Below are 22,074 nucleotides of genomic sequence, written 5' to 3'. Positions count from 1 at the left end.
AACTCATTTAATTATCACTCAATAATATTAACTCATCACTAATATAACTCCTTCATCATTAGTATTACCACATAACTCAACAATTAATTATTGATCCAATATTTTCATTCATTTTCTTTCTCTTGGCCGAAACCTCTCCTTAAAAGAACCCATAATTATTTTTTCTTCAATTTCACAAATTGAAACATTACCCACTATTATTTCATTTATTAAAACATTAATTCATCATAATTTCATAAATTAACCCATTAAACCTCACAACTCATACTATAATTATTCACTAATACAATTGCATAAAATCTTAACATACTAAATATATCAATTTAATTGAGAGGAAAAGATTTGTCACCTTTTAATTCAAAGAAATAAGAGATGGAAAGCTTGAAATCACCACACAAATCTCTTTCCTCCTTCCCCCCTTATTTTCCTCTCAATGCCTCCCCTCTTTAAAAAAATATTTTGTTCCCCTTTTGAGATTTTCTTGTTCAAACCCTTCCTAATAAACTTTAATCACTAGTTATATCTCCTTCCTTTTTTATTTTTTATTTTTGTGAATTTATTTTGGATGAACTTTGATAAATTTCACTCAATTCTTCTCCCTCTCAAGCCCTAACATGGCCGGCCACTCCCCTCTTAAAATCCACTCCCCACTTGTTTATATATTTACAAGTTTTCCCCCCTTTTTCATTTAAGTCCTTCCTTGTTTTGTTTTAAAACCATTTGGTCCAAAAGTTTGACCTATTCAATTTAAATCCTTGTCCCACATTTATATTATTAGATAATAATTTCCACTCATTTAACTTCTATATATATTTCCCCCCCCCCTCCTCTTTTTTTTTTTGTAAATCAAAATACATGAATTTACCCAGGAGTTACAAACTTGCTTTCTTTTTTATCTTTTGTTTGTTAAAATAATTCAGATCAAATACAAAAAGGGAGCTAGAATTCTGAATAATCTATATATTATGAATGCTTAGTCTTAACCTAAATACAAATAACGTATATATAGGTTAAACTGAAAGTATTATTCTACCCTTAATAAATAAGACTACATAAATATTATTTAACATCTCCCCTTAAACTCACGATGCGGTAGCTACAAGCATCGAGAGTTTACCAACCAGAAAACAAAAACGAGAGATGGAATGCGCCTTGGTAAAGAAATCTGCAATCTGTAAGGAAGAAAGAACAAAAGGCAAAGCAATGGTGCCATGTTTAAGATGATGACGAGTAAGATGACAATCGATCTCAATGTGCTTAGTGCGCTTATGAAAAACCGAGTTATGAGCAATCTGAATAGAACTCTGGTTGTCACAATACATAGGAGTAGGATGAGAAAAGGAAATTCTCATATCAGCAAGTAACCAACGTAACCAAACAATCTCTTTGGTAGTAGATGTTATGGCATGATATTCTGCTTCGATGGATGATTGAGAAACAATAGATTGTTTCTTGCTCTTCCAAGAAATAAGAGAATCACCTAAAAAGATACAGAACCCGGTAACAGACTTGCGATCCGTGGGATCACTACCATGATCAGCATCAGAGTATGCACGCAACTCCAAGGAAGAGGTGGATGAAAGTAAAAGACTCTAAAAAACTGTACCCCGAAGATATCGCAAAATACAAAGAACAGCTGCCTAGTGAACAATAGTAGGAGAAGCAACAAACTGACTAACAACATGAACAACATATGCAATATCTGGACGAGTAATGGTGAGATATACCAAACTCCCAACAATAGTGCGGTATAAAGTAGGATCTATCAAAGGTAAACCATCAGAAGAAGAGTACCTTGCGTTAACCTCAATAGGAGTATCTACAGTCTTGTTATCAGTAAGTCTAGCCCGCTCAAGAATATCTGCAACATATTTTGACTGAGAAATAAGGTAACCTCTAGGTGAGTATGCTACCTCAATACCCAGGAAATATAAAAGATAACCCAAATCCTTCATTTCAAATCGTCTAGCCAACTATGTCTTTAAAGCTGAAATACCATCAATATCATCACCAATAATAATCATGTCATCAACATATAAAGACAGAATGATACGACATGCATCAGTGCACTTAATAAAAAGAGCAGAATCATGACTGCTAGAAACAAAGCCAAGAGACAAGATCACAATAGAGAATTTCTCAAACCAAGCACGGGGTGCTTGTTTGAGACCATATAATGCTTTCTTAAGCTTACAAACATATCCAGAGTCATGTGAAATACTAGGAGGGGGTGCCATATAAACTTCTTCTTAAAGATCTCCATTCAAGAAGGCATTTTTAACATCAAGCTGAGAAATATGCCACTGACGAATCGAAGCTACATCAATAAGAGTACGAATAATAGTCATTTTTACAACTGGGGCAAATGTCTCCTCATAGTTCATACCATACTGTTGAGAGTATCCTTTTGCAACCAGCCTAGATTTGTATCGCTTAATAGACCCATCAAAATTAGTCTTGATCTTATACACCCAACGACAACCAACAACACTCTTACCAGGAGGTAGAGGAACCAGATCCCAAGTATCTGCCTTATACAAAGCAGAAAGTTCCTTATCCATAGCTTGCTGCCAAAGCGGATCAAGAATTGCCTATTTATAGGAAGAGGGCTCAAATAGACAATGAATAGAAGCAAAAAAGGAAGTAAATGATGAAGAATAACAAGAATAAGCAAAATCTGGTAGTTTTGTGGACTTACGAATGCGGATGGACTGGCGTGGAGGTGGATCCACAATCTCAGATGAAGCTTGAGGGGCTGTAGATGAGAATGGAGCTTCAGGTGTGCCAGAGAGTAAAGTACCAGTACTTGTAGAGTTATGAGTACAAATTGATCGAACATAGGGAGATGTATCATTACCAGAATCCTCAGAAAAAGGATCTATACGAATAAGATCAGATTTTGTCAGGCTATGAGTAGTGGATGGAATAGAAAAAAAGGGTATATGCTCAAGGAAGACAACATGACGAGACACATAAAGTTTTTGAGTTATTGGATCAAAACAACGATACCCCTTTTTACCTTCACCATAACCCAGAAAGACACAAATAGCGGATCAAGAGGATAGCTTACTGCGTTCTAAATGAGGACGAAGAACGAAACAAGTACAACCAAAAACTCTAAATGAGGAATAATCAGGGACATACCCATGTAACTTTTCAAAAGGAGATAGACTCGAACTATGAGAAGATGGAATTGTATTAATCAAACTTACAGCAGTAAGAACAGCTTCTCCCCAAAACTCACTAGGAACAAAAGCAGACAACAAGAGAGAACGAGCAGTTTTGACAATGTGCCTATGTTTTCTTTCAGCAAGACCATTTTGCTTAGGAGTATCTGTACATGAAGTTTAGTGGACGGTTCCATCTAAGGCAAGCATTTGACAAAATTTATTAGAGGTGTATTTCCCACCCAAATCACACCTAAAGCATTTGATCATAGCAGAATATTGAGTTTTGATAAGAGCTCGAAAAAATGCATATATCTCAAAGAATTCAGAACGATATTTCATTAAATAAACCCAACAATAACGAGTATGATCATCAATAAAAGAGACATAATATCGAGACCCTCCTTTTGTGGCAACAGGAGAAGGTCCCCATACATCAGAATGAATCAAATCAAATGGTGAAGATGAAACGGAAATACTTCGATTAAAAGGTAAAACAAAAAATTTTGCTAGTTTACATCCACTACAATCTGAAATGTCACAAATTTTCAAGTTTCCTAAAGCTCATGTGGATGCCAAAAATCTCAAACGAGAAGACGAAACATGACTTAGACGGGAATGCCATAAATAAAAACTAGAAGATGAAAGACTCAAACGAAAGGAAGACAAATCAACAGTAGTAGTAGTAGCAGCAGCAGCAGCAGCTGGCACTTTTAACTCATCCAAAATATATAGTCCATTCTCCCTACGGCCTGTCCCAATTAGCTTCTGAGACTGCAGATCCTGTACATAACAAAAAGAACCAGAAAACATGATTAAATAATCACTAGAATCACATATTTGACCAACAGACGCAAGATTTAATTTGAGTTTTGGAATAAGATAAACATTAGGGAGAGACAAGTGAGGTGTGACAACAGAACCAACATTTGCTAAGGGCATAGGAGTGCCATCAGCAGTCATAACAGGAATGGAGGACAAAGGGGACACGGAGGTAAAAGACGAGGAATCTGGAGACATATGATGGGAAGCACCAGAATCCAAGACCCATTCAGAGTGTGACATACCTAAGGAACTATGAGGCAACTGACCTATGGAAGAAGCGGACATTGTTTGTGGCTGTAAGGAGAGAAACTTCTGAAATTGCTCAGCCAAAGTATTAGCATCGGTAATAGAGCCTAGGGAAGCTACTGCTACAGTATTGTGGTGTGGTGGTTTATAACCCTGAGGTGGTCGATGAGCATTAGATTGTGACTGACTACCAAACTTTCAAACTTGATTCTGCTATCTCAACTTAGGACACTGATCCTTCCAATGACCTTTCTGCTTACAGAAATTGCACTCAACAAAGCCAACCCTTGTGTAAGGCTTGTTCTGATGATTAGAGAATGGCTTAGAAGGTACTGCTGGTACAGAAGGATTTGAAGCAGAAAGAATTCCCTTTTTCAGAATAAGACTGAAGACGTATTTCTTCAGCCAATAACTCACTGACAACAGAGTCAATAGAAAGCAGTGGAGAACGAAGCAGAATTGAACCTCTAAGTCATTCGAAGTCACTGCAAAGTGCTGTTAAAAATTGTACCAATCGTTGTTGCTTCCTATGTTCAATATAGGCACCACATGCCTTTAATTCTGTCGATTCTGTAAGAGCCAATTGATCCCAAATATTTGTCATAGCAGAATAAAATTCTTGAATACTCATATTCTTTTGATGAAGAGCTCGTATGTCATTCTCTAATAGATACTGTTTTGCAAAATTTGATTGCGTGAATAACCTTTGCAAATGATCCCAAACCTCTTTTGCTGTCTCATACTTCGCCAACTGCGTACCTATCGAATGCTCAACAGAATTGTTGATCCAAGTAATGATCTTTGCATTATTTGCTTCCCATGTATCTATCAAAACAACATCCCCCTCCTCAATATTCTTAGGTATCATATAAGTTCCACTAACATACCCCCACATCTTCTTACCCTTAAGAAAATTTCACATTACATAGCTCCAATACGAATAGTTCTTCCCATCCAACCTCACACTCACAGACTGAAGCGAATCATCTCTTTCAGTAGCCATAATCAACAATCACAGAGAACCAGAATGCAAAAGCAGCGGAAAACAAAATACCAAATTGCAGAAACTGAACAGAGATTGCAGAAACTAAACAAAAATCTTCTCAAAATTATGCGATTACTCCAAAACACAAAACAAATTTGCAAAAACTGAACGCAAATACCAAATTGCAGTAGCTGAAAGGAAGACGAAATACCAAAATAATTGCAAAAACTGACGAAATACCAAATTTTGTAGAAGCGGAAGACAAAATCTCACTCCAAAAGTTTTTGCAGAAGTTGGATCCGCGAAGTTGTGTTCGGGATTAAGCCTCGTTCCATAAAACCAGCTCTGATACCATGTTAAAATAATTGAGATCAAATACAAAAAGAAGGCTAGAATTCTGAATAATCTGTATATTATGAATGCTTAGTCTTAACCTAAATACAAATAACGTATATATAGGTTAAACTAAAAGTACTATTCTACCCTTAATAAATAAGACTACATAAATATTATTTAACATTGTTGACTTGGGAAATATATATATATATATATATATATATATATATATATATATATATATATATATATATGCGCACACATACAAACACACATTAACAAAAATATAAAACATGTTGTTGCTTTACTGGGCTTTTCAATGTAGATATAGAGATATTACACTGTGGATTATAACAGTATAATATCGATTTTATCCTTCAAAGAGAATTTTCGTTGATGCGGTTCTGTGTAATTTTGTCTTTTCCAAATTTACAAATTTGTCATTAAAGGATTGCTAGGGTTTACTAACATCTTTTCATTTAAAAAAAAATAGTATAACTACTTATTTTCCCCTAAGCTAAAAACATAACATTGAACAGCTCGTAAAGGGTATTTATGTCTTTGCATTTTTTTCAAGATTATGAAAAGACCTTTCTGCCCTTACAATAAAAAAAATAAAGGAAAGAGTCCAAAGGTGTTTTCATCTTTTCATATGGGTTTCTTTGTTAAATGTGGGGATAACGAGGGGTGTTTTGGATATTTTTGCTCTTATTAATTGATTTTTAAATCAAAGAGCAGATGACACGTGATGCTCAAACATTGGCGCGTGGGGTACGTCAACATCCTATGGATGACACGTGCAGTGTATCCTCGTGGTCAAATATGTTGTTCCGTTATCTGATCAAAAGCGTCGTCTTGCCTTCTTCCTCATGGTGTAGCGCGTGGTGATACTTGGTGGATGATTTATCGTCGGTGGTTATTTCTTTGTTTTTCTTCCTACTTCTCTCTCTCTCCTAGCAAAAGTGCACATCAAACCTCTTTTCGTTTTGTTTCTTGATTTTAGTTCTTATGTTTCTTATTGTTTATTTTAGTCCTTGGCCCTTTAGAAAAAAAAATTGATGTTTTCAATTTCATCCTTGGATTACAATTTGTCAAGTATTATTATTTTTAATTTGGTTCTTATTCTTTTGATTTTTGATTTATTTCCCTGGCTCTTTTGTTAAATTTTCAATTTAACACTCTAATGTTAGTTTTTATTATGATTTTTAGATTTTTTTTTAAAAAAATTGATTCTCAACCTCATTCCTTTAATTACAATTTTTTGTGTTATAGATTTTTCTCCACTTTCATCCTTCGGCATTTGATTTGTTGGGGATTCAGCTTTGTGGTTTTTTCATTATCGTGTATCTGATTTAATGACACAAGTCATGAGTTTTAAAAGTTGATACAGTTAGGGATTCCTTTTTTTTCTCATTTTCTTTTACGATTTCATTAATTTGCATTAATTTTTAAACAAATATTGGTTTTGTGGTTATCTTTAATTTTTTTTTCTATCAGTTTATCACAGTCTCATGGCCTAGACAACAAGACTTTCAAGACTTTTTTTTAATAGAGTTTTTTTATAAAAAAAAACAATGCTTTGTTTTGTGTTTAATTTTTGAATGCTTTTTATATATTTATATATAAGATTTATTTTATAAAAAAAATATTTATAATATGTTCAGCTTTGCATAATATTTTTTTTCTTTTATTTTATTCACTTAGTTTTATATGTGTTTCTGTTTCTATTTCTAATAACATGAGTCACAAGTTTAAAAGTTAACACAACTTAACTTTTTTATAGAAAAAAACAGGTTTTATAATTCTTTTTTTTTCCTATAGTGTTATTTTGATCTTATGATTTAGACAGCAAGTTTGATGGAATTTCACTGTTGACTCTTACCTGATTACTAAACTTATATGTTTGTCATTATAACTAGGGTTAACCAGAGCTATATTTTTTAATTTTTTTAATCTCATTTTATTTTTTTGTGTTTAATGAGCTATGAATTGAGATATATCATTTGATTTATTAAAAAAAAACTTTCAAGGTTAATCTGATTGTTATTATTTTTTTTAATTGATTAATCTATTATTTTTTAATTTAATTAAAATAAAATCAACTTATTCAATTCATTCGTGTATAACTCGAAATACATATATATTTTTTAAAAAAGAATATACTTGCTGCTCCTAATATTATTTTTTTACATGAAAAAAAGGAAGTTTACAAAGCATGGGCACCGTTCCAGTATCACTCGTCTAATACCATAATGAATAGAAATGACAAACCAGTTGCCGGCAGACAATGACACGATGAAAGAAGACAAAAAATGACAAACCATTTGCAGGCAGCCAATGACATGATGCCAACTTCAGTCTCTATTTGCTGCCTAACATTTCATTTATGTACGTTCCATCTCTAATTCACACTCTGTTTCTCTTCTTCTTTTTCACTCTTCTTGATACCTTGATACCTTGATTGGCAATACCTGTTTCAATCCTTCTCTTTTTCCCTGGAGCTTTCTACTACCGTAGGTATATTTTTCTTGCAGTTTTCTTTGTCTTTTTAGCTGGGGAATCAGCACAACCTGTTTTTCTTGCAGTTAAGCTTCTTGATTACCCTGTGATCTTGAATGGAAACAATTTGTTATTTCGTGTCGGTCTCGCATGTTTTAGCGTTTCAGATAGTACAAAGTTGTAACTACAAGTGCTAAATTTACAGTTTATACCCTGTGTTAAGAATTCAGATAGTTCACTCGAACTTGCACATATATATACCTTCTGCTTTGCACAACCTATCTAATTCGGAGGCTAGTTTAGGGTTTGCTGTGGCCAAAATAATGTTCATTGATTGTCGATTACAAGACATAAAAAATTTCGACGCGCAAAATTAGAGCATCACCTTTCATTGCAAATTTTGATAATTAATGTGTTCCCTAGTCTTTTTATGATTTTTACTGGAGCTTAGGCTTCTAAAAGTGCTGTAAAGCAAGACATTTGACTGTAATCCAAGTTTCCAGGTTCAATGGCAGATGAAATAGTTAATGTGAACGAGTTCCAAGTATTGGCTAGGCAAGCCCTTCCAAAAATGTACTATGACTTCTATGCTGGAGGAGCAGAGGATGAGCACACATTAAAGAAGAATGTGCAAGAATTTCAGAGAATCATGTAATGCCTTGAAACTATTTCCTGATGCGTGTATAGTAAAGGGCATGAAATTTAACATACCACTTTTATTCAGATTGCTGCCTAGAGTTCTTGTGGATGTGAGCAGCATAGCTTTGTCTACTAATATATTGGGCTACACTATCTCGGCGCCGATTATGATAGCCCCAACTTCTATGCATAAGCTAGCACATCCTGAAGGTCTTATCCTCTGACTGAAGAGTTATTAGTTTGTACATTCATTCTTCATCCTGCTTTTACCAGCTTTTCCGTCTATCCCAGGAGAGCTTGCCACTGCCAGAGCAGCAGCTGCATGTAATACTATAATGGTACATATGAGGAACATTCAGCCTTGATATTTTTTCCATTTTGCTTTACATGCTTGGATAATGGGATTTATTTCTTTCCAGATGTTATCCTTCACAGCTTCCTGCAGCGTGGAGGAGGTTGCTGCCAGCTGCGATGCTGTTCGATTCTTTCAATTATACGTAATTAGAACTCCATGAGCTCTCTTTTTTTTTTTTTCTAAAAAGAAATTTAGTCTCTTTTAATTTTTTAAGTGACAATATTCTTCGCTCAACTCTCTTTTGTAGTGCAACAGAAACAACTTTTAGCATTTTCACATTTTCTATGACACTTATAAGTGCCATTAGAATTCAATTGAGGCAACTCTGCTGTGGTACCAACATGCATATGAATTTGGGAACTAAACTGTAAGCATTTACACTTCTGCATGTGATTAGGTATGCAAAAGACGAGATATAGCTGTTAACCTTGTGCAGAGAGCTGAAAAGAGTGGATATAAGGCTATCGTCCTAACAGCTGATCGTCCAAGACGTGGTCGAAAGGAGGCAGACATAAAGAATAAGTAGATATCATTTTTTCCTCTCTCATTATATATGCACATATAGGGGATTTAAGAGTTATTAAAGCTTGTTTTGAACCACTTCTTAAAAAAAAAAAACCTGTTCTAAACCACTTCATTTGTTGGTGGAATGTGACTTTAATGTTGATTGTAACCACTATTCTGTCTTCGTTTCCACTCAAAACAAAAATGCATGTATTTAAAGATATATGCATTTGCATCCCAAAATGAAATCATCTGCCACACTTCTGCAGGATGATTTTGCCCCAGCTGAAGAATTTGGAAGGTCTAATGTCAATTGAAGTATTCTCTGTGAGTAAATTATTGAAATGGGCATTAAGCTTGTGTTCATTTCTCCAGCATTGATTCACATAGCTTTTAATTTTTGGCCTATCGATGTGAAGCGGTTGTGTCCAATTTTTTTTCCTCGACTTACAGATATATATGAACTCTTGCAGGATAAAGGTTCGAACATAAAACCTAACACCAATGAAATCTTCGATCCTTCTTTGTGTTGGAGGGTAAAAACCAGAAAACTCTCATTTAATTACCTTTCAATTTATTTATCATACCCTTATTTTCAGGCTGTACTTTTCACCTGCATGAGATGCCCACTCAATAGAAGAGTTGAGTATAGAACCAGTTGTCATAACCAATTCTGAAAGCAATGCGGTTTAGTTGGCTGATTCATGGACTTTATTTTGCAGCCTTATTGATTATAACCCTGGCTAAGCAAGCAGCATTCATACATAACATAAACCATTACAAAAATTCCTATATTTAACCATTGCTTCGTTACACCGCAGGATATAGCATGGCTAAAATCCATTACAAGCTTGCCTATTCTGATCAAGGGAATACTCACTCGCGAGGATGGTAAGATCAAAGTCTCATCTGATGATGTTTGCGTCACTCTGTTTTCTATCTTTCTTCTTGGCCTTGAACAAAACACTTGAATACATAACACTCTTCTACTCTCTTCGAAATTATCAGTCATTGCTCAGCCAATCATAACGGAATCTGGAATATGTAAGCTATAGATCTTTTACACACTGGAGATTATTTTGCAGCCATTAAGGCCATGGAAGTAGGTGCTGCTGGAATTATCGTCTCCAATCATGGAGCTCGTCAGCTTGATTATACTCCAGCCACAATCTCAGTTCTGGAAGAGGTAGACTCATTTTAAAGAATGCAGACAGTCTAAATTATACTCCTTATTAATTCAGACAATTCAATTGACATGGAAATGTAATTTTTTTGCAGGTGGTTCAAGCCGTAGGAAGGAGAGTTCCTGTTCTCCTTGATGGAGGAGTACGGCGAGGAACAGATGTTTTCAAGGCGCTGGCCCTTGGTGCACAAGCAGTTCTTGTAAGTTAAAACAAATAAATATGATCTTCCACTAATTATCTCTTTTACCATTGATAAGCTTTTTTAAAAAATATATATATATTAAAATAATAATTTTTATTTTATTTTTAAAAAAGTTATTTAACATCATTGCTTCAAATAATTAAAAAACATAAAAAATATTAATTTAAAAAAAAATTCAAAAAATAATGAAAAAACAGTTCAACCTCAATACCAAACATAACATTTTATACAATTATCTTTAAAGATGGTTTTGTATGACTACTAAAATATAATGATCTATATTAATAATATGGCATTAATTGTTGTGCATTTATTTTCATGTGCAATTCTATAATAATGATATGTGCATTGATTCCCATTTATGCATTAATTTCGTGTATCAGTTGATGTCTGTTAATACATAAATAAATAATGTGTAATTCTATAATAATGATATTTGTAAAGTTGATCTATTATCTCATTGAAATTAGTGTTAATAACACTAATGCATTGATTACTCGGTAATTCCAGTAATGTAATTCTATTTTTTTATAACAATGTTTAATGTGGGATTATAATTTTTTGGAATTCTTATAACATATTTTATTTTAAGTATATGATCCTTACATAATTAATTATGATATTAATAATTATACATTAGGATCTTAGATAATGATTATAAACATAGTGATCTTTCCATTTTAAACTTAATGTGAAATCATTGTTGACATAATTAATTGATGTTAAGGATATGCATGTATGTTTTAAGCATTAATCGTGGACTATTGGAAAAATAGATTTGTCTACTTGTGAAATTTGATAGCTAGAAAAAGAAAAAAAAAAGGAAGAAAACAATTTCCAAATGGTATTATAGCCGAATTTCTATTGCAATTAATTCATCTTAACATTTGTGGTCGGATGAATATGAGAACAATATACGGGTATCTATTTCATCACTTTTATAGAAACTTTAAGTCATGTATGTACTTAATCATGTCCTCCAAGTATGTTACAACCACACAATATATGAATTATGAACAAAACATAAACCTAACTTGAGTATTTTAAAACTTTAAGGTTGTGTTATTTATGCTTAAGATTTTTCTTATAAATATGAAAAACCAGGTTCAAAATCGAAGAAATGTATTTTTATAAGATATTTTGAACACTCAAAAAGACATGTGTTCATAAGTAAGCAAGAAAGTGGAGATATAACTGAATTTGAATTACAAGATATCATATTTTTAGATAATAATTTATCTAGATAGAGAAAAGGAGGTCAAGACCTATCTCTTTATAAAACTCAAGAACAGAATGCTTCCGCATACAAATACATACGGGCTCACTTTTAAGTTGGAGCAATTTGGAGGGAGATGAATTAGTTTCAACCGAAACCCAATTACTACATATGATGAATCCATCTTTGATTGATGGTCTGAGTAGGAGTAACATTTCTATTGATTTATCAATGAATCAATCTCATCTATATTTCTAAAAGGACACAAAACCATTGGGAACAAGCGGGTTTGTAAAACAAATTAAAAAGCTAATGGTAGTATCAAAAAATATAAGGCCTGGTTAGTGGCTAAACGATACACGAAACATGAAAGAATTAACTATAAACTTTTACATGTTATGAGGTTTGCCTTAATAAGATTGATTCTACCTATAATAGTTAACCTTGATCTTGAATTATATTAAATGGATGTAAATACTGTTTTTCTTAAAGAAGAATTAGAACAAGAAATCTATATGGAAAAACCTATAGGTTTCATCAAGATAGACCAAGAACACAAAGTGTGTAGACTTTTAAAGTCAATTTATGGTCTAAAACAGTCTTCAAGACAATGATCTATTCAGTTTAATAATGCTATTGATGCCTAATTACATAAGTTGAAGGACATATATACATGTTTGTGTTTACTATTTAAAAATAAATTATGAGAAGTATGTCGGATAGATAAAAGATTGGCTCTATCACATAGATAATTACGTCTTTTATTTTTGTGATGAATAGAGATGAGAAGATTTTGAGCTTTTAATCTGAGTAATAAGATAACACTCAAGCTTAATATATGAGGTTTCTCTTCAATAGAAAATATAGAGAGAGGTAATTGGAATATGTGTTATAGCTTTGACCTTAAGTAATTATTTAAAATTATCACTATATCTGTTTTATTGCCAGATGTGGGTTCTAATGAATCAAAAGTGAATGAGTAAAAAAATGAAGTCAAAGTTAGATATCAGGTATGTCTAAACTGTCATCTATATGGTTTTATGTATAAAAACATACACTCCAAGAGAAAAGAGATGATATTATAGCATGTGTTTCATAACACATATGCGTAATATGACAAATAAGAGTAATACAAACTAAGATCTTAATTTGATATTGTATAAGACCCTAAAGATTATTAATAATATCCACTTGTTCTCTTATGACTCTCGTCTGTTTCTCAAGACTTAGATTTGATATTCACTAACTTAGTATATTGCCAAAAGATTATGAATGATTCGATCTACATGGACATTACTAGAAAAAAGAGTTAAGTGGAAATTGAGAGAGTTGATAAAAGAGAAAGATCATTTTGGTATTATCACATTGACTTGTATTTATTGGTAGATCAATTATATATGTCTATGTGATAAGATATAATTATAAAAATAAAAAGTTTAATAAATGAGATCATGAGAGATAAAAAAAAAATGATAAATGATCTCGGGTACTGCATATTACATCTACTTTATGTCCTGTTATTAGAGAAGCTATATATTCCTAACATATATATAGCAACTAAGCTCTCAAAGTATATCTGATCGCATGATATATTTGTTAAGTATGAGTTTTGTAAAATTAATGAGAGAGTTAATCCCATCATGTGTAAGTGGGAGATGAGGCAAAAAAAGAAGAAGGGATTTGGGTCACCCATGATGGGTCAGCCCAATCTATATTAATATTATTTATATTAATAAAGTAAAATAAAGGAAAAGAATGAAGAGTTACATCTCGTAATTAAGATATTAATATGTCTATTAAACAAACAAGTAAGAAAAAAAATATTAAAAAGAAAAGAACATTGAACATAATAGAGAAGAGACTCAAAAAAAAAAACATGATACTTTATTATTTAATTTAATGTGATTATGCTTGGACTAATGATACAAGTTTTTGAAAATAAAACATGATAAAAAGTATGATTTTAAAATACAATAAAATACAATATTTAAACTAGTGGTATAAGTTATATGATACATGGTTTATCTTTGTTTTCTCCCTCTTCATTATCTTTTTCCAACAGTACTATACGAACATATAACAAAAGAAGTAACCTGGTGCTCTTCCACTTCTAGTTCAATATTTTCCTACTCATCCAACATTGCAGCAACCTTAAGCAAAGTATTAACTGCTCATATTTGAAGTGAACGAACATTTATCATTGCAGAACTAAACAGCTGCTGTTCTTCTATTACTGGTTGCAAAATAATGATAAATGCATTGAAATCGAAATGTACTTAATTTTGCTACTGCTTTGTACTGCAACTAATGTGTGTGTGTGTGTGTTAATGCAGGTTGGGAGGCCAGTTATTTATGGGCTAGCAGCAAAGGGAGAAGCAGGGGTGAGAAAGGTGATGCAAATGCTGAAGGACGAGCTTGAGCTCACCATGGCCCTCGCAGGCTGCCCTAGTGTGGAAGACATTAGCAGGAGCCATGTAAGGACTGACCGCGACAGGCTCCAATCAATGCTCTAAAATTGTCTTAGAATCACTAGCTAATTAATGTCCTAGATGTATGGGTGACTCCCATCTTTCTCAGGAACTGGAGATGGATAACTCTAATCCTTAAATATGTATCAAATCAAATGAATTAGTACTCTTAAACAAGGGGTACTGTTGATTTGTCGGAACTTGAGATCAGAAACATGGGTGCCCATTTGACCGTAAAAACACCAAGTTTTAGGCTCAGATGTGCTGAAAACTAGGCCGTCCTAATAAATCTTTCCAGTATATGCTTATTACTTCCTAATTGTGACAAATTACTTGCTTGGGAACTCCATTTCTAGTGTCAGCATTATTTGAGGCTGTTTATTGATAAATCCAAGGGATTTTTCAAACTAATTTGCCATAGAGCGTTTAAGAAATTGTGTGCAATATTGCAGGAAATTCCTCCTAGCTAGTTATTATTAATTGATGTTAATCTATCTTGGACTATTTTAAAGGATTCGCATTCTATTTATTTTTTCATTTAAAAATATTTAATTATATTTTAAAATTATGTTTGGTTTGAAAAACTATTATGTTAATATAATTTTTAATATATTTTTATAATTTTGATATATTGGTATTAAAAATAATTTTAAATATTTTTAAATAAAAAAAAATTTAAATAAACCTTCCAACACCAAACCAATTACCAACGTGATTGTGAAAGAGTTTTAGGAATTGGCCAGGCGAGTCCTTCCAAAAATGTATTATGACTTTTATGCTGGAGGAGCTGAGGACTAGCATAGTTTGAAGGATGACGTGGAAGCATTTCGCAGGATCACGTTATGTATGGAGCCCACAAATGGCTGGAGGCAACAAACAGCTGTCTATGACTTCTTGAAGATGGGAGAACAATTGACAAGTTCCGGTCATGAATTCTTTCCATCCCTTCCCAGGTTCCGGCCATGAATTCTTGAAGATGGGAGAACAATTGACAAGTCAACTGCTATATTGGGGTACAGAATCTCAGCACCAATAATGATTGTTCCGACTGCTATGCATATGCTGGTGGTGATTTTTTTAAATAACATGAGAATATTTGAGACTAAATTAAAACTGATGTGTATTTATTTTTAGAATTAAGATTTTATTAGAATTTAATTTTTAATATATGCTCTTTAAGATAGAAAATTAACGTGATTTAAATAAATTGTAGGTGAATGAAAAATTAATTTTAAATAATTTTTAGTTGGTATGTTTTGATAAAACCCAAAACACATTAAAGAATTTTATTCCGTGTAAAAAAAAAAACAAAAAACTTTTCTAGTGTTTATAAAAAAGGTAGTTGAAAAGTTAAAATTAGGCTTAAAAAGCATCTAAGTTTTTAGAGGAGAGAGGTCCTATGCAAAATAGACTTTGAACTTAAACTCACACACAATTTTGGACCTGTTGCAAAATAATATTTTTTATTGCAAGAAATTATTTTTTTTACCATCTGAAAGTTAGACTTGGGCCTGATTCATGATAAAATATTTCTTCCAGCCTATGGTTTGTCCAGTCCAGCCTATGAATTTTAATAGTCTCTTCAAAAGCATTTCAGCAGATCTAAAAAGTTTTTTTTTGTTGAAAAAATTCAAATTTATAGCCACTATGTTTAGATTTAATTTTTGTTTTATGGTAGCTAATCAAAGGTTGAACGGTGAGAATTAATTCTTTAACCTTTTAGCTTCCAAAATTCACTATAAAAAAAGAGTGAATGAAGAGTTTAAGATTATTTTTTTTCTTCAGATTTCTACACACTCTTCCTCACATAATTTTTAGTGTTTTTCTTCTTCTTTTTTATGCATTGATTTCCCCCAAAAAAATCTAGAGCTTAGGTTCTTTTTATCAAAAGATAATTGAGTTCTTTTACTTTATTTCAAAGATCTTAGTTTAAAAGTGAATCTCAACCAAGGCAGTGATGTTAGAACTTTGAAAAGCGTATTGCAAATATTCTAACTTTATGAATGAGGAACAATAAAGTTTTAAGGATACAAGATTCATCATTGACAACAATAAAAGATTTATTATTTTAGAGTGCTTTAACAAGTAAGTACATTTCTTTGTTTTAATTTAAGTATAGATATTTTTTATTATTAACATGCATGCTCGGACTTTGAATTAATATCAATTGTAAGTTTTGATACATGCATATGTTAGAATTCTATTATTATATTTGTGTTGAAAATATATTTATCATAGTTATAAACTTTAAATTTAAATATGTTAGCGCACCCTGAAGGTTTGAGACATCCTAAAACAGTTGTGATTTATATAACTCAGCAATTTTTACTAAACGTTTTGATTATGTTTTTTTCAAGTGAGGTCACCACAACCAGAGCTGCAGTTGTATCTAACATGATTATGGTACTTGAATAACAAATTGATGTTCATTTGCTTGCTTTGTGGGTGAAAATGCTAAGTTATTTTTCATTATAGATTTTATCTTGTATGTCTACTTGCATGGTAGAAGAGGTTGCTTCCAGCTACAATGTTGTTCGGTTCTTTCAATTTTATACTCCTCCCTTTCACCAGTTCTTTCATTTGAAATGATAAAATATTGAGTAATTAAATAGTTGGGGCCTAAAAAAGTGACATTGCAAAATTTTCAAGAATTGTAAATTTCATGGAATTATGTAAAGTTGATAAAAGTTAAAAGTATCGTGAAATTATTTGTAATTAAGTTGATTTTTTTGTAGTAAACGATTTGAAAATTTGGATGAAAAACCTGAATAGAACTATAATGAATGTTACGATGAATAAAGAGTATGTTGTTATGTTATGATAATTAATGGAAAAACTTGTCGATGCAGGATAAACTATTAGGGTGATTCAACTTGTTAGTGGAGCTGCTCATACTCAAGCTGCAGGTAGGTACTCAGTACCATGTAGAAACTCTTCTTTAAGAGCTTCATTACTTTTATTGTGCAAATTAGTTGATTTATAAAAGCATGGATAATGACATGATTTGTAGACAAAGAAAGAAAGATATACATGATGTTAGGATTGATTGGTATTTGTTAAGGAATACCGGATTGATTAGCAACCAAAATGGGTTTACCGGATTATTGGCTTCTGAATGGAAATGTCAGATTTGGTAACCAAGATGGATTGACCAAATTGATGGATATCTAAGATGGGTTGCCGAAGTAATTGGTGATTAGGAAAGAATATTGAAATGTTGGTTTCTATATGTGGATACCAAAATGACTAATTTTGTAATGAACCTCAAGAGATTGTTTGGGAAATGAGTGAGTAAATAAAATGAGAAAATTATATGATTATAAGAGTAGATTAAAGTATCATTTAGATGAAAATTATTAATGTTCTAATAATCTAGAACTTGAGACTTAAATAATGTTATTAATTTTTGTTACATTTCTAGAGATTTACAAGCTTATGAAGAGATGATAGTTGTTATTTTGGATTAGATTTAGGAAACATGGATTCAAATAATGTATAATCTATCTTTTTGGGTTGTAATTATAGATATTTTATTTTGTTATGTAATTAGTTTTCTGAAATTTGTAAAATGAAAGTTGTAAATGTATATTATGCATGATACTACATTTTGTGTAGAGACAATATAACTAGTTTATTTTATATACCATTAATGTAGACTTTATTATATTATAATCATCATGTGTTATATTAACAATTATTGATAATGTGAATATTAATAGTTCTTAATGATATTGTGGATTGATGAGATATAAGGGAAGGAATGATAAATAATGAGATTGAGATCCAGGATAATTAGATCAGAAATAGAGGATGGGTTTTGCATGAACACTTGGTTTAGAAGTGTTATTGATTTTTCTTGATTATACACCTAGGCCATCTAAAATACAAAGAAAACTCTGGTGAGATTTCGGTAGAAATAATGTTAAATTGTTGTGATACCAAAAGATAGAAATTGATCAAGTCTTAAGAGTAAGGTCCTGGTATAAACCGGTCAACCATATTGTTGATCAATTAAAAAAATGTATTTTTTATGTATTTATTATAGAGGATTTGTACCAAAAAGTTAGGGATGTTACAATCTACATTTGTGTTTTCATCCAAAAAAATCAACAAAGTTAGTTTTAACATTTTGTACGGCCTTTCAAATAGTGTTTCCTCTCCGATCAGCCCTTATTCTCAATCCATCTGTCCCACTATTTTAAGTCTTGCTAAAGCCATCTCATCTTTCAGATCCTTCGTCACCCTAGTCGGAAGCTCAGGTTGTTGGACGAAAGCTTGCATCTAAAAGGTGTTATCCACTTTTGGTGTTGTGAACTCGTGATTTTCAGACATCTTTGAATCTACAAAAATTTATTACAAGAAAGAAAAATATATCATCACAACTCTTGTGTTTCACACAATTCAAGTATTTTCACTTAGTTGTTCTCACTATGCCTTTTACCTCTCGGATCACCTTCTTGTGATTCTTTCAGAACTGAAAATCAATGAACCAAAGTCAATGGTTATCACGATGCAGTCCAAATATATATAAAGTGACTCAAGAATTAATAAGATACTGAAAAAAAAAAAAACAAAGTGAAACTACGATTATGATTTCGCGAGCAGCAACGCAAATTCGCACAAAATATGGACAATATAAAGACTTGAAATTAAAAAAAAAAAAGAAATAATTAATGAAAACACTTATTTGACTCTTAAATAACCTAAATATAACATAAATAAACTATTTAGGTTGAAACAAATTGTAATAAACATGTTTTTATAACTTGACGTGAATTTGACACGTTATGCAATTTTAAGCACCAAAATTGAATCTCATACCAAACAATATTAGAGCAACCTCAAATTTGGTATGTAGTCCCTTTGTACCCAATAAACAACATATCTCATTTTATAGATCATTCTCTTATGCCTAGGTATCGAAAACCCGTGTATGATCAATTTGCGGCATAATTTAACTCATAATCAAAACCCCAATCAAACGATATAAAAAGATATAAAATTTTATATATAGTGTGATTTCACCTCAAATAACCAATATATAAATTTTAAAGTTATTTCAAGATGGTTTGATTCAGTTTCTCTGTTGTTTGTGTTTTCGCGGCAGAATTGAAACTAGTTTGAATAACATTTATTCTTCCTTCTTCTTTTACTTTTTTGTTACTGATATGTTTAGAGATAGTAACAAAATGAAACAACAATTTTTTTTTGTACTAAGACGCCAAAAACACAAAGAGAATAAGAAGACTAGAAAAACACAACTAAACTTATGGAACACAAAGAAAATGAAATTTTCAAAAGGATATGACTTGATTTTGGAGCCTAACTCTAATATCAAACTAATACGGAATTATACCTTAGATTTTGTAATTTGAAGTTTGAAGAAAATTTTTAAACTTGACCCAACAAGAACCTTTCTTTAAAGAACCAAAGTTATATTCAATTGATCACCCTCACCCTAAACCTAAATTGAGACATGAACAAGAAGTATAAATCACAACAAAGTTAATCAATCCTTTAAAGAGTTTGCAAGTTCAATCCATAAACTGTGTATCACCCTCATCCTACATCTATATCAAGACACAAACAAGAAGTATAAATCACAACAAAGTTGATCAATCATTCGAAGAGTTTGCAAGTTCAATCAACAAACTATAAATGATAGTTGCTACCATAAATGTCTCCTTATTTGACATGGAATCATTGTAAAATAAGCAGGCCAAAGGCTGCCACATAAGTTTTCAATAGCATTAAGGACTCTTTGTAGCAAATGGAATCCATAACTTTTAAGAAAACAAGGTATTTTATGTTTTCATACTTTACTGGCGAATTCTAGGTCCAATTTTAAACTTGTTTTTCTCTCTTTTCTGGATGAATTAGCAAGGCTACCATATATTGTTAGAAATGTACATATGTCTAGTTTCCAACCCAATTTGAACCGCATCCAAAATCCTTTTGTAGCTTCAGATATAACTCAAAGGGTAGACAAAGGTCTAGACTGATAGATTTGAATATTTTTAATCCAAGCCTCTTGACTTAGTCCATTAAATTTATTTTTACTTACTTTATTTTAGGTCTTAAAATAGATCTAATAAACACTCTAATAGATTATTTGATATCGTGTGTTAGCGTGATTACTGGACATCTACATAGGATTTCCTTGATTATAGGAGATTTGTCTTGCACAATATTAGCAACCATATCAAACGTATCTGTGTCATATTTCATTACGTATCTGTCATATTTCATTCCTAAACTAACTCATATTCTTGTGTATATATATAGTTATTATATCTCAGTACAGAGACACATTCAATAATACATACACAATTCTCAGCAACCCTTCTTTGTTATTGTTCTTTGGTCTCTGTTATCATGGTATCAGAGCCTAGACTCTAGATCCAAAATTTCTCATATGCTTCCATGGTCTCTATGTCTTTGTAATAAATCTGTTCCTGCTTCTCTTTGGCATTCATACAAACACCTCTCTGACAGTATTATTGGAGTCTACAACTGTCGTGTGCCTTGCTCCCTGTCATCATCATGGAAAAACCTGATATTTCACAACCCATTACAACTGTTTTGTCTGGTTCAAACTATAATCTTTGGATTCAAGGAATGAAAAGCTTCTTAATTGGTCGTAAGCTTGTGGTGTATTGTTACTGGAGATATCACTTAAACCAACCAAAGAGAAAGATGAATCTGATACAAAGTTTGCAGATTGCTTGGAGGACTGGGATAGTAAAAATCATCATATTATTACATGGTTTCGTAACACCTCAGTACCAGCCATTCACATACAGTTTGCAGATTATGACTCTGCCAAAGAAATCTGGGATTTCTTGGCTAATCGGTATCAAACCACTGGACTTGCCCACTATTATCAGTTGTGGACTACACTTCATAGTCTCAAACAAGGATCAAGTCAATCTGTTAATGATTTTCTTGCTCAAGTCCAACCAATTTGGAATCAAATATCTCAGGCCAACATTAGTGAGGATCACTTGCATCTCATTCAGGTACTCATGGCTCTATGACCTGAATATGAATCTGTTCGAGCCTCTCTTCTGATAATAGTGGGCCAACATCATCGGGATCTACTCCCTTCATTAAACACTATTATTCAAGAGATTATTTTTGAAGAGACTCGTCTCAATCTGGATAAATCTCCTCAATTTTACATAGCTCTTGCAACTACTTGGTCCTCACATCAGAAATTTGGCAATCAAACATGTAAGAATTGTCATCAAATGGGTCATGCTTTTGCTACTTGCCCTACTGTAGAATGCAGATATTGTCATGCTTTTGGCCATATTCTTGAACATTATCCCACACGTCCTCTAAGACCAAAAGGTGGGTTTTCTAAATTTAAAATTATGTCAAAGCCTAGCTCTTCCTCTGTCACTGTTGCTGCTACTACTGAAGGTTCTACTTTCGTCACTATGAGT

The 22,074-nt window shown here is 32.3% G+C and overlaps 1 protein-coding gene across 6 annotated transcripts in view; it reads left to right on the top strand.

Annotated features, from left to right (window-relative positions):
• LOC7483556 (peroxisomal (S)-2-hydroxyacid oxidase GLO4) overlaps positions 1-14,945 on the top strand; it is a 36,790-nt gene extending 21,845 nt beyond the window's left edge. For 2 of the 6 annotated variants that reach the window (XM_052451149.1, XM_052451150.1), the window contains exons 2-12: positions 8,562-8,709; positions 8,783-8,907; positions 8,989-9,035; positions 9,117-9,194; positions 9,450-9,574; positions 9,826-9,883; positions 10,030-10,092; positions 10,378-10,447; positions 10,642-10,742; positions 10,835-10,939; positions 14,492-14,945. In XM_052451149.1, the coding sequence (XP_052307109.1) occupies positions 8,567-8,709; positions 8,783-8,907; positions 8,989-9,035; positions 9,117-9,194; positions 9,450-9,574; positions 9,826-9,883; positions 10,030-10,092; positions 10,378-10,447; positions 10,642-10,742; positions 10,835-10,939; positions 14,492-14,671 (1,095 nt within the window). In that variant the 5' untranslated portion in view covers positions 8,562-8,566 and the 3' untranslated portion in view covers positions 14,672-14,945. Of the gene's footprint in view, positions 1-7,805; positions 8,077-8,123; positions 8,144-8,561; positions 8,710-8,782; positions 8,908-8,988; positions 9,036-9,116; positions 9,195-9,449; positions 9,575-9,825; positions 9,884-10,029; positions 10,093-10,377; positions 10,448-10,641; positions 10,743-10,834; positions 10,940-14,491 lie in introns of those variants that run through there. The other 4 variants (XM_024597252.2, XM_024597251.2, XM_002304194.4 and 1 more) reach the window with 4 other exon arrangements.
• Positions 14,946-22,074: the final 7,129 nt, after the last annotated feature.

This window comes from Populus trichocarpa, chromosome 3 (genome assembly GCF_000002775.5).
Source record: "Populus trichocarpa isolate Nisqually-1 chromosome 3, P.trichocarpa_v4.1, whole genome shotgun sequence".
In the NCBI taxonomy this organism is placed as follows: Eukaryota; Viridiplantae; Streptophyta; class Magnoliopsida; order Malpighiales; family Salicaceae; genus Populus; species Populus trichocarpa.
Note: the sequence above shows the minus strand (reverse complement) of the source record. Positions and strands in the feature narration are given on the sequence as shown.